Raw genomic sequence first — 12,993 nt, forward strand, 5'->3', positions numbered from 1 at the left:
CATACAGGTCTTGGGCTGAGGGAGCTGAGGGTCTTACACACCAGATCCTTCCAGTCTGTAGCTGAGAACTGTCCTGAAGTTGTCACACACGCTTGGGCTGGCATAATGTCACTGTGATCAGACATAGACTTCATTAGTTCACTCTTTTAAGGTTGGTTGAAACTTGCTTAATATCCAAGCTCCTATCCCAGAATTCCTCTGGCCTTCCTGCTCAGGCCCCACTCCTGGTAGATGGCATGACCCCTGTGTCAGGTTCTGGCAAGCTTTGCCAGAAATGCACTCCGTGTTTTCTGGCTTGTGGTCTGCTGGTCTTGTGTGTGGAATGCCCCAAGGACCCACATGATGACATATAATCCTCCTATGTGAGTTAAAGGGGGTAGAAACCTAGCCACATGACAGAGAAGGGGCCTATGAAAGGTGATTAGGATTAAACAAGGTCATGAATATGAAGTCTGTAATTGGACACTGTGGCTTTATCAGGAGACCACAATGGGCACATGGGACCAGAGTATGTACAGGTATGCTCCCTACCTCTTGCCACGTGGGACCTTGTCTTGCCTAAGGACTCTGACATCAAGAAAGCTACCATAAGATGCATCTGGAGTCCCCACTTTCAAAACTGTGACCCCAATAAACCTCTTTTCTTTATGAAGTAGCCCACCTCGGGTGTTTCATCATAGCAATACCCAGGAAGAGCATGTGGTTACTCCTGGTTAATATGTCCTCCTCTCAGACCTGTCATCTCAAGAGCAGATGGCCAGGAGTTGTGACTGCCAGGAGCAGAAGCTAAGGTGGGTTGACACGCTTTTATTTTAAAATATACAGTAGAACAGACTTTTGCCAAAAGGAAACATTGATCTCCGGTATTCCAAGGAGCAGGGTTTGGAGAAAATTGAGAGCTAAGCATGCTGTGTGTGCTAAAGTTAAGACAGCCTCTGACCCAGAGGACTGTGGACCACATAGGGTTTCCTCTGCTGTTTTCATTTAGTGAAAATAAGGAGGTTCCCCGCAACCCGGATTAGCCAGGAGCTTCAATCTGGATTTGCCTCTCTGCTCTGCTCCATGTCTTCTGCCGTCACATGGCTGCTGCGGCTCCGAGCATCATGACTTGCCTGGAAAAGTGAGTAATGCAAGGAAGAAAATGTCTTTCTTCACTCCATCTCTCTGGTGGAATTACATTCCCAAAGTCACACCCCAACCACCAGGATGGCAGTTCATCACGCCGGCCCTAAAATGCACATGTCCCTGTGCCAGCTCAGGAACTGGTCCCTGATGATGAAAAGAACCTAGCTATGGGCAGGCAGATCTCTGTGAGTTTGAGGCCAGCCTGGTCTACAGAGTGAGTCCCAGGACAGCCAGGGCTACACAGAGAAACCCTGTCTTGGAAAAAAAAAAGAACCTAGCTGTGGAGAAGAAACAAGGCAGAGCTTAGGTGTAGGTGGCATCTGAGACAGCCACGCTGGAGAACACAGAGAGTCTTTAAGTACCAAGCCCCTCCTGTTGTCATTCGGTGTGCCTTGCCCCCCAAGGAAACTGCAGGGTTCTGTGTGTGTGTGTGTGTGTGTGTGTGTGTGTGTGTGTGTGTGTGTGTGTGTGTGTATGGGATGGAGGGTTTGGAGGAGTGGGACATGGCTTCTATGATCCACCCTTGGGTTCCAATGGGACCACAGGGCTACCTAACATGTGACTTCTAGATCATTATTGTCCTACAGAGTGCCTTGAGGTATCTAAAGCTCAGATCACAGAAAATGTAGGGGAACACTAGAGGCAGCGTGAATACAGGGACAGGAGCCGTGTGGCTGCTGGGTAGTGGAGGTGAGAATGACTTCAGGACAACGGAAGTGGGGAATGCTGGCTGAGCACTAATGAAGGCTGCAACACAGGGACCCGCGTGGAGGCAGAGAACCTTGGAAGCATGGCTTCCTGGGAACTGTGCTCCTTGCATTCGGGGAGTAGCGGCAGTGTGGATGTAGCAGATCTATGGATACACTCTGTGCTTTGTGGTCAACACCACTGTCTCTGGGGCCCCTCCAGATAAGGAGGAGATACACTGGTTCCTCTGAGCCCTGCTGGTGCCTGAAAGTTTGGCAGCTTTTAGATTTTGTGCGATTACAACAGAAAACAAATCCAAAGGACACTTGCAGGTCCCACAGTCCCAAAGCCTGGAGAGCCAGGTTTGGGGTTCAAGATGAAATGGGGAACACGAATCCCTGAGGGTGAACTCAGTCCCAGTTCACAAGGAACTGCTTACATCAACAATTTCTAGATGCCTCGATGTTCCGGGGCTGTGTGGGAGATCAGGGGCATCCGGGCCCCACTGCACCCCACTTTCTTTTTCTGCTCCTCCCTGGACACTACCACCCCAACTCCCTGCAGGCATCTACATCTTAGGCCACAAGCTCTAGGCACCATCTGAGGGCCCTGTCCACCTCTGAAGCCATAGTGCCTTCCTTAAAGTCTAGTGACCTGCTGGACACCCCCTGACTCTGCCACATTCCTTGGGGAACCTCCACCCTCTTGATTCTCCCCTGAAGAATACAGGAAAACATTTTAAGCAACATAGTGAAAGCATGCCTCCCCGTGTCCCCACTGAAAAAATATTGAACCTTTTCTCTCAATGAAGACTCCCTCTACTTACACCTCACATGCTCGCTAGCAATGGAGGTGTCTGTGTCAACCCCAAGTCTGACAGCTGGACACACTCTCCCAGGTAGCACCAGTTTGAGGTTCTCTGATCATCGGAAATGTCAAACCACTTCACAGACTATAGAGATTTATCAACATTTAAATATTTAAAAATGTTTTATGTGTATGAATATTTTGCCTGTATGTATGCATGCATGCATATATGTATGTATATATGTGCATCATTGCCAGAAGAGGATGTCAGATCCCCTGGAGCTAGAGTTATGGGTGGTTATGAGCTGCCCAGCATGGGTGCTGGGAACTGAACACTCCACCTTTGTAAGAGCAAGTGCAGCCGGGCGGTGGTGGTGCACACCTTTAATCCCAGCACTCGGGAGGCGGAGCCAGGCGGATCTTGTGAGTTTGAGGCCAGCCTGGGCGACCAAGTGAGTTCCAGGAAAGGCGCAAAGCTACACAGAGAAACCCTGTCTTGAAAAATCAAAAAAAAAAAAAAAAAAAAAAAAAAAAAGAGCAAGCGCTTTTAACTGCTGAGCCATCTTTCCAGCCCAGTTTTTGTTGTTTTTTAAACAATTCTGAAGGACTCTCGTTTAGCCCAGGCTAGCCTTGAACTTCTGGGGTTATAGGTATGCACTGCCGCCGGAGATGAGCATCTTCATGCCGGAGCCTCCCTTCCTCCTTTCCCACGCCGTTTGGCTGCGTTCTGAGGTCATTGCCTCCTTTTTATTTTGCTTCACTCTATCCACAACCAGCCCATTGTTGAGCATGACTTACAATGTTTCTTAGTTTGTTGCGGATGCTTTGATTTTTGAAGCAGTTCTCTAGGCCAGTGGTGCCGTTTGTAACTTAATCACAGTTGGGCTCGGAGGCAAGGGCTTTTACCTGCTGAGCCATCTTGCTGGCCCACGTTCAGAAATGCCTTGCTCCTTACACATTCTGAAGGCTGAAACAGGCACAAACCAAGTGGCCACATAGATCTTGTGCCTGTGTGTCCAATAAATTACCCATGACAAAAAGCTCCAGTTGGTCTCATGATAGATTCCACAGCGTTGGCAAGGCTGGAGACACCGTCCCGCCCCTCACCCGCCCCTCAACCCCCCTCCTGCTACCTTTTTCTATACACTGTTGTTCCCTTCTCCTCTTCCTTCTTTTGGTAGTAAAATATACATAACGTCTGTGGTGGCTTATCTGATTGTCAACTTGATTGGTTTGAAAAACTCCTAGGAGATTGTAAAACACACCCCTGGGTGTGTACAAGCCTTTCTGGAGAGGAATTAATAAGGGGAGAGAGGTACTGTGCGGGTGGGAGGTGCCTTCTCATAGGCCGAGGTCCTGGGGGATGAAGGGGGAAAGGCAGCCGCCATGATGAGCACACTGCCCCTTCTCTCTCCCTGGATGCCCGTCGTGAGCTCCCTGCTCCACCACACCCTCCATCACCATGGGCTGACCCCCAAACAAACTCTTCCTCCTCGTGTCTGCCAGGTACTTCATCACGGCATCAAAGTCTAACAGAGAATTGACCCCGGCAGTGGGGTTCCCGTCAAGAAGTGGAGCTGTTGCCATGGCTACCTGACCATGGTGGTGAAGAGCCTTTGGAACTGCTTTATGGGAGAATTTTAGGGAAGTTTAGGGGTGTGGGTGTGATGGTGAATACTGTCAACTTCACTGGCTCTGAAATCAACTAAAAGACTCTCATTAAGACATTTCCTGGAAGGACCCAGGGAGGCAAAATGACCCTTCCCTAGAATAGGCCGTGCCTTCCTTCCCACAGCTGCCCAAAGGTAGTGAGGCCGGAGGGGAAATCTGCCTGCCTTCCTTTATCATCTTTCATTGCCACTGCCATCAGAACCCAGGTTTCTCAGGCATTCCGTACGGACTGAAGATCAACAGCTCTTCAGGAATCCTGCAGACCTTCAGTGCCGACTGGGCCTGCTGAGACACCCCGCCCCACGGACTGAGCCGATAGCTCGTCTTCTCCACTGTGCCGATGGCCACTGTTGGACTACCCAGAGTGTGTTGTGTAAGCCAGTATAGTAAATTCCCCTTGAGATACATGTTCACACTATCGGTTCTGTTTCTGTAGAGGACCCTGGCAAGCACAGTGGGCTGAAGAAGACCTAGAATGTGATCAGCAAAACCCAAGGGGTAATTCCAGCAGGAGTCCAAAAGAGCGGCATACCAGCAGATATGTGGATAGTGGCGTTCCAGGTGGAAATGAGGTCTTGGGAAATGGAGTAGAGACTACACATGTCATGTGGTAGGGAGGAACTTGTCCACGGTTAGTCCACGCGCAAACACTTGATGAGACTTTACAGGTGACACATTGGTAGAGGAAGTTTCAGTGCAGCCCGGAATCCAGGTTGTGGCACAAAACCGCTTCCAGCCAAGTTGTGAGTGAGAATCCAGAATAAAACACAATGAGGAAAAGTTTAGAAATGTGCACTTTGGCCGGGCGGTGGTGGTGGTGGTGGTGGTGGTGGTGGTGGTGGTGGTGGTGGTGGTGGTGGTGCATGCCTTTAATCCCAGCACTCAGGAGGCAGAGCCAGGCGGATCTCTGCGAGTTCAAGGCCAGCCTGGGCTACCAAGTGAGTTCCAGGAGAGGCGCAAAGCTACACAGAGAAACCCTGTCTCAAAAAACAAACAAACAAACAAACAAACAAACAAGAAATGTGCACTTTGCCCAGGAAGCAAGGGCGTGTGAAACTGGGGCTGAGGAGAGTGGCTGCTGGAAGGCTTGGTGCCATTAAAAAGGAGAGAGCTCAAAACTGGCGAGACGGCCTGAAGTGAAGAGCACTGGACACAAGCCAATTCCCAGCATATCTGTGGCAGCTCACAGCTGTCTGCAACTCCCGTTCCAGGGGATTTGATGCCCTCTTCTGGCCTCTGCAGGCCTCAGGCATGCACATGGTGCATGGACACACATGCAGGCAAAACACCCATTCACACAAAATAATAAAATAATTTACAAAAATAGTAAGATAAATCTTTTTTAAAAGAGAGCTTAGGTTTGGAGAGAAAGCTCTGTCGGTAAAGGGCTTGAATTGCAAGCATGAGGACCCAAACTGAACCCCCAGAACTCACATAAAAATGCTAGACACATAGGCGTACATTTGTTTGTTGTTTGTTTAAGACAGGATCCCACTCTGCAGACCAGGCTGGCCTTGAACTCACAGATTCACTTGCCTCTGCATCCCGAGTGCTGGGACTAAAGATGTGCACTACCACAGCCAGTAGTGGCATCTTTGTAATCCAGGCACTGGGGAGATAGAAACAGGCAGATTCCTGGTCAACCAGCTTACTCGGAAAGCTCTGGGCCAATGAAAGACATTTGTATCAAAGAAGGCAGATGCTTTTCCTGGGGATGACAGCAGACGTTATCTTCTGCCCTCCACACACATGCCTGCACACACACCAACGTACATTAAAAAGGAGAGAGAGATTTGGTGAAGTACATCTTGGATGTATCGATGAGGGCATTTCCAGAGAGGATTAGCTAAATGGGGACAACTTGCCCAGAGTGTGGGGTCACATTCCATAGGCTAGGATAAGAGAAGTGATTCCCTAAGCACAGGCAAATATTCTCCATCTACCCGCTTCCTTTCATGCTTTGGGGCCATGACCTGCTCTGCTGTGTCACATTCTCCCTGCTAAGATAGACTGAGGCCTCTGAAACGATGGGTGAGCAGAGATCTCTCCTCCCTTAAACGGTGTATGTCAGGTATCTGCCAGGAGCTCTGTTCCTAGTAAACACTGACCATCACTCCCCTCTCCCGGCCCACAGAAGCCCCCATTATTCTCCCTCCTGTTTTCTGTGGTTCTGACCATTCTGGGGCCTTTAAATTAGTGGAATTACTAAGTGTGTAGGGTTTTGTTTTGTTTTAGGTTCACCCATGCTGAAGCATTTGTCAACATTTCTTTCTTTTTTTTTTTTTTTTTTTTTTTTTTTTTTTTTTTTTTTTTTTTTTTTTGGTTTTTCGAGACAGGGTTTCTCTGTGTAGCTTTGCGCCTTTCCTGGAGCTCACTTGGTAGCCCAGGCTGGCCTCGAACTCACAGAGATCCGCCTGCCTCTGCCTCCCGAGTGCTGGGATTAAAGGCCATTTCTTTCTTTTTTAAGATTAATAAAAGTTTATTACACATACACACATGGAAATTTTTTCAAGATTAATAATAGTTTATCACACATGCGCACATGAAAATTTCTTTTTTAAGATTAATAATAGTTTCTCACACATGTGCACATGTTGTCTAGCCACTCACCTGAATAAAGACAGTTCTGCTTCCACTTTTTGGCTGTTGTGAATAATTCTGCTTAGAAGGTGAATGTGCTACTGAGGAATCCCCCCTCCTACCCACCCACCCCCACAAAAAAAAATCTCCTTCAACTTCATTTGCTCTTATTGGCTTAAAGTCACTGATTTTGGAAGCCGCACAGCTGGGCAGTACATTATTAGTGTCCCAGTAACTTCAGCAGCAATAGCTCAGATTGTAAGTTGTGATAACAGCTTCCTGAGTTACTTTCCCGGGACTCAAAGGTTGCACCTCCTGGAAACACTGACTCTTGGGGCTATAGATGTCTGATGGATGGCTGGACGTCGTTGAAAAGATTTGGCATCTGTCTTCCTCTTTGCTGCTTTAACCTTTAACCTCTCTTCACCCTGCGAGGAGACACATTGATCATGGTTGACCTCGCCTTTCAGCACTGGCAACAGTGTTCGCAGCCACAGTCCTCTGGTGACACCCTCCTCCTCCACCACCCCACCCTACGCTCTTCCTTAGCACCTAGAGTCGTTCAGGCAACAACGATGGCGGCTGTTAGCCTATCCCAGCAAACCAGTAAGAGTCCGCTCCTCACCTGGGTACCAGAGCAGCTTGGGCTGGCGGTCTCCCTTCCACTCAACAGCCAAGGCCTCATCAAAGCCAGGCACCTCTCCCTACACACTTCCTTATTTCCATTGCTTCTGAGCCTTTCAAAAGCCCCAAGTCTGCAGTGACGTGTATGTGTGTGATCATACCTCAACTTCTGGTTCTTTTAGGTGACTACCCCCAAGTGAGACTGAAGGAGCACATGCTAAGTTTAAACTTTCTGCCATTTCTGTAGTGACTGAACTATTTTACACACAAAAGTTGCCCAGTTCTCCACACTCTCCTTGGTAATTGCTCTGTTTGGGTAGTAGACATCTTGATAGGTATGAGGTGGTCTCTCATTGTGGTTCTGATTTGCATTTCCATAGTGGTCAGTGGTGCTGGCCATTTTCTTCATATGAGTTTTGGCCATTTGTGTTTATTTATTTTTATTTATTTTATTTTTAATTTTTTATTAAGGAACTTTTTATTCATTTTAGATACCAACCACAGATCCCCTTCTCTTCCCTCCTCCTGCCCCTCCAGCCTCCCCCTACCCAACACACCGCCATTCCCTCCTCCAACGAGGTAAGGCCTCCCACAGGGAGTCAGCAGAGCCTGGTACATTCAGTAGAGGCAGGTCCAAGCCCCTCCCCCTGCATCAAGGCTATGCAAGGTGTCCCATCATAGGCAGTGGACTCCAAAAAGCCAGCTCATGCACCAGGGATGGATCCTGATCTCACTGTCAGGGGGCCCCTTAAGCAGATCAAGCTACACAACTGTCTCCTTTATGCAGAGGGCCTAGTCCAGTCCCGTGTTTATTTATTTTAGACATATCTAAAGTCCTTTCAAGACTGTGGTTATGCTTAGTGTATCGGTCACTCTGTGAGAATCGGTACCTCACTCCTTGGTTTTCCTTACTTGGTGTAGCATGAACTTAAAAGTTCTTATTAATAAAATCAAACCTGTGAGCCAGGTATTGGGGTAAAGCTGGAAGATCAGAGACACAAAACAAGCCACAGCTACCTCACCTCGCCGGATCCTCAGCTGGTCCTGTTTCCTCAGACTGGAGGCCTCTGAGTCCTCATCCAGAATGGGTCTCAGCTGAACTGCTGCTCAAAAGCCTGAATGCTTAACCAGGCCCAATGCTTAACCAGGCCCAATGCTTAACCAGCCAAATGCTTCTAGTTTCTGGTCCTCACGCCTTATATACCTTTCTGCTTTCTACCACCACTCCCTGGGATTAAAGGCTCGCTTTCTGAGATTAAAGGCGTGAGTCACCATGCTTGGCTGTATCCTTGAACACCTGGATTTCTGCCTCTGGAATGCTAGGATTAAAGGCATGTGCTACCACTGCCTATCTTAAGTATCTAGTGGCTGTTCTGTTCTCTGACCCCAGATAAGTTTATTAAGGCACACAGTATTTTGGGGAACACAGTACCACCACAGCTTGGTCTATGTGTTCTTAGTTTAAACGATAGGAAGCCTGTCCACTCGGTGTGTCTAAGTGTCACCCCCAATGAAGACTAACGCTACCACTAGCTCCCTACTGGTCAAGTCACTCCAGTGTGCTTGGCCCCTTCCCATCCAGTACTACCTTCCCAGCAGCCTCCCTCCAAACCTGCCCTCATGTTTATGCTTCCAACCCAGTGACAGCTACGTGGCTCGAAGGGACCTCAGTCAGAATCCAGAACACTATGCCTTCATCCCGTCCTTCACCTTGGAGGAAGTCACAATCCAGGTAGAGAAAAAAAAGTTTATAAACATCCATTACTAAGGAGTGAACAAAGGGTAGGCAAAGCTAAGAAAGGGCTGTCCTCAGAACAAAGAGGATGGGAAAGGGCCACGGTCAGGATCCGGGCTCAGAAACAGGACAGCCTGTGCCTGCTAAGGAAGAAGCCCAGGAAATCCCCATACGGCTCCCAGAAGCTGGGGCTAACAGCCCTGGCAAAGGCAGGAGGAGCCGGAAGGGAGGAAAGTACCCAGCTCCCCTCTCTCCAGGACCTAACAAGTCCGCCCTCCCCATCTCCATCTCTTTCAGGCCCTGGCCTCTCCTAGGAGTCCTGGCCTCCCCCTCAAAGTACTCCCATTCTCCCACGTGGACATCTAGAGCTCTCTCCACAGCCTTCATCTGAGCAGGTCTCAGCTGGCACAAACCTCCTGGGCCGCACTGTCCTTGGGATGGCGTCCAAAGCTCGATCACCAGGCTACATTCCTTTTCTGCCCCCATCACAATCCAGGCTCCCCTATTGGGGCCTTCACTGTCCGCCCGCAGGGCCCAACAACCTGGCGCATTCTCACGGAGCTTTTTCTACCTGACTCTTCCTGGCGGGCTTGCCTCCACTCTGAGGTTGTGTAGGAGCCCTCCCGTCGAAGGACAGGGCTGGGCAACTGTGACCACAGGCTCCGAAGCCTGGACTTCGGGGAGGGGTGGACTGGGTTGCAACCTTGCAGCTCCTCTACCCGCCGGATGAAGCCCACATTCCCAGGCTTGGAGTCCTGCTCTGCATGCCACTTCCGCCAAGGCCCTCATCCCTGACCACAGACTCTCCACTACTTCTTCAAAGCCGCCCCGCCCAGCGCTAATCCCTTCCTCCTAGGCACTCGAGGGACACCTGATACCTCCATTGTTGCACCTGGCACCAGCTACCGGCCAGTGAGAACTTACCTCGGGAACTGGGAGAACCTTCGGAGTTCCCCGCCCCTCCCTGCCCAGCCCACTGCGACGTCCAGGTAGGTTGGCGTCTTTGCCCACCACCCAGTCCCGAGTCCATGGCCTGTCCTGCAGCGTTGAGGGAGCAGGAGGAAGAGACCCGGCTGGACGCACAGACCTCTGGGACTCATCCTACTTCCTTCGCCCTGCACCCCTCGACTGGGCTGAAAGGCCAAAGGTTGGGGCTGGGAGCGCGGCTGGAGCCCTGGCTTCTGGAATGTGGTTGTTAACCCTTCGGCCCTGGGCCAGGACGCTGGGCATCTGTACGCCGGGTCCCGCAACCCTAGCGGAGCCGAAGCCGGAGGGGAGAGGGGGTCAGGTGCACAGGGTGGGGAGACGTGCGGGGCCGAGCCGGGGACAAAGGTGACCGCCAGTCTGGCGGCCCGATCGATTGCTCTGGGTCGGGTGGACTGAACGGGAGTTGGTGCGCTCAGCCTTTGGGGTGGCGCTGGAGAGTCTAGCTCACCTGCTGCGGCTGGCCCGCCCTAACCTGGTTTCCGGGGGGCGGGGCGATCCGGGGGCGGGGCGCGCCGGGGCGGAGCGTGCCGCCGCAGACGTCAGGGGACCCGCCGCGCGAGGCCGCGGTCCGGCGCTCTGCCCGTGGGCTCGGCCGGGGCTGCCGCCAGCGTGCGGGCCGCGCCGGGCATGTCCTAGGCGGCGGCCCCGCCCAGCGCTCGGCCGGGCGGGCGGAGGGCCGGGCTGGGTCGGGCCGCGACCAGGCGGGCGAGCCGCGGGTCTGGCGGGAGCACAGGTAAGACGCAGGAGGGGCCGCGCCGGCCCTGCGCTCCCGGCGGCTGGGCCTCCAGCACCGCACCTGCGCGCCTCGGGGCCACACCGGAGCGGGGAGGGCCTGGACAAAGGCGGCGGCGAGGAGGGCGCTGGGCGAGGGCGCCTGGCACACCTGGCCCGGCCAGTGCCCTCCGCCGCCGATGCTGTCCAGGTCTGTGCGCGCCCGGGAGGGGCCGCCTGGCACCGGCGACAAGGCCTGGCCCCGCGCGTGTCTACGCGGCCTGCCGAGCGGGTAGACCTGGGCGCCGGGTCCCCGCCCGGGCACGGCCAGCGCTGATTCAGGAGACAACGCCGCTCCCTCCCCCTCTGGGCCTGGCGCGCCCGCCCGCCCGCCTCCCGGCCTCCTCCCGGCTGCCCGGTCCCCCCTCCTTCCCGGTCCCTCCCTCCGTCTTCCTTCTCTCGTTTTCCTTTAGCCGCCACCGTCTCCCGGCTCACCCTGCCTCCTCTGGGCCTGTCGGCGGCCGGGAGGGGACCTCGTTCTGTCTGCTCCTTTCATCCGCTGTGCTGCCCCCTGCCTCCTGCTTCTCAGCATCCGCATCGCCACCTCCTCCTTCACCTTCGGGTGGTGGCTCTTCTGGCTGGGGCGGCTGAGGGGACAAGTTTAGGGTGTTTATTATTCTCCCTCCTAGCAACGATGGCCGGGCTAGCCCAGCCCCAAACCTCTTCCAGCAGGCCCTGGCTCCGAAGCCTTTCCAAGTTGGACTGGCGGTGGCCGTGGTCACCCCATGACCAGGGTCCGGGGTTTGGCCTCCCCTCCTTTGAGGGACTCCCCGTGCCTGCTGCCCACAGTGAGATGGCAGCAGGTGATGTCAGAGTGGGAGACATCCAGGCTGGGTGGGGCTGGGAGGCTCAGTGACCCTCTGGGGGCTCCCTCGACAGCCCTGACACCTTTGCTGGTAGGACTGGGTCTTTCTGGGAGCTAGGACTATGGGGACGCCATGGGGTCTGTGTCCTGGGGGCTGCAAGGGCATTGGAATCTCACTCCTTTAGTCCCTGCCCCTCTAGAAGCCGGGCCCTAAGGAAAGGGGGGCCCAGAGTGCAGTCAGGGGGTGTGTTCCTGCCACCTGGAGCTGTCTTCTGCTGAGGCAGGTTTTTTCCATCTTCCTCCTGCTTTCTGATGGAGTGCTGTGGGATGCTTGGTCCCTCGGGCCTTCACAGATGGGCAGAGCCCCGTATTCTTGCCTGCTGCTTACCCTGAAGGGAACTGAGACCTGGGTGGGCAACCCTGTGTTCGGGCCTCCAGGCATGGCTACTGGACATTACAGGACAGGGCCTGTGCTCTAGGATCACTAGTGTGTATGATCACACTTCCCAGAGAGATGAGGGGAGGGCCTTGCATGGCTGTGCCTGCCTCAGTGATGGCTCCCACCCGACCAGCCCTGTGCAGGACCCAGAGTCTTTGTGCACTGCTCTGCTTCTCATCTAAGTTCAGACTCTTGCATGCTGTGGCCCTGCCTTCGCCTCTGCTCCCGGGTGGTGGTGGGGTAGGGGGAGGTGGGGGGGGGCAGCCACTCTCCTCTACCCCACATTGATGCCTTATACCTTGATGAATCTTCCACTTGTCTTAGTTATTCCTGCTATTTCTCAGTCTCCTGACTCAGTTATTTCCTTGTGAGGGGTGTGTGTGTGTGTGTGTGTGTGTGTGTGTGTGTGTGTGTGCATCTGTCTGTCTGTGTCTGTGTGTGTGTCCGTGTTTTAAGGTACAAGGGTTCAAATCCAGGGCCAGGCACCCACTGGGAGGGGCTATGCCACTGAGCCACACCCCAGCCACTGTACTTATTCTTCACAGTATGAGCTAGATTGTGATGCACTGGGACTCAGGAGCTCTGGACTGCCCTCTTGAACCAGCCAAGACCATAACCAGTTTGGTAACAGTACCAGCACAGAGCCACTGCCCAGACCCATGCTGGGGTTCATGCTCTGCTCTTGAAGCTAATTTCCTGTGTTTGAATAAGGCTTGGGTTTTCATGTTGGACTGGGCCCTGTAGATGGAGCCAGTCCTGTGC

At 52.9% G+C, this 12,993-nt stretch overlaps 1 protein-coding gene across 3 annotated transcripts; it reads right to left on the reverse strand.

Annotated features, from left to right (window-relative positions):
* Positions 1–7,030: 7,030 nt before the first annotated feature.
* LOC143268503 (uncharacterized) lies at positions 7,031–12,633 on the reverse strand. Of its 3 annotated transcripts, none has more exons than XR_013044560.1 (3): positions 12,530–12,633; positions 11,423–11,574; positions 7,031–9,204 (listed from the first exon to the last, which is right to left on the reverse strand). XR_013044560.1 is itself a non-coding variant. In XM_076551529.1 (3 exons), exons 1-3 carry the CDS (start codon positions 11,810–11,812, stop codon positions 7,283–7,285), a joined length of 333 nt encoding a protein of 110 aa, XP_076407644.1. In that variant the 5' UTR covers positions 11,813–11,829; the 3' UTR covers positions 7,031–7,282. The 3 variants fall into 3 exon arrangements, 1 of the variants encoding a protein (XP_076407644.1); XM_076551529.1 differs by lacking the exon at positions 12,530–12,633 and adding an exon at positions 11,648–11,829 and having other exon boundaries at positions 7,031–7,298; XR_013044559.1 differs by lacking the exon at positions 12,530–12,633 and having other exon boundaries at positions 11,423–11,932.
* Positions 12,634–12,993: the final 360 nt, after the last annotated feature.

This window comes from Peromyscus maniculatus, chromosome 14, assembly GCF_049852395.1.
Source record: "Peromyscus maniculatus bairdii isolate BWxNUB_F1_BW_parent chromosome 14, HU_Pman_BW_mat_3.1, whole genome shotgun sequence".
In the NCBI taxonomy this organism is placed as follows: Eukaryota; Metazoa; Chordata; class Mammalia; order Rodentia; family Cricetidae; genus Peromyscus; species Peromyscus maniculatus.

What these genes read in the sequence shown, in the direction of transcription:
- LOC143268503 (XM_076551529.1), bottom strand. Translation starts at nt 11,812, where the DNA reads ATGTCTCCCACTCTGACATCACCTGCTGCCATCTCACTGTGGGCAGCA. An exon ending in GCCAGGGCCTGCTGGAAGAG is followed by an intron (nt 11,575 to 11,647) that starts GTTTGGGGCTGG and finishes TTGTCCCCTCAG; the next exon opens with CCGCCCCAGCCAGAAGAGCC.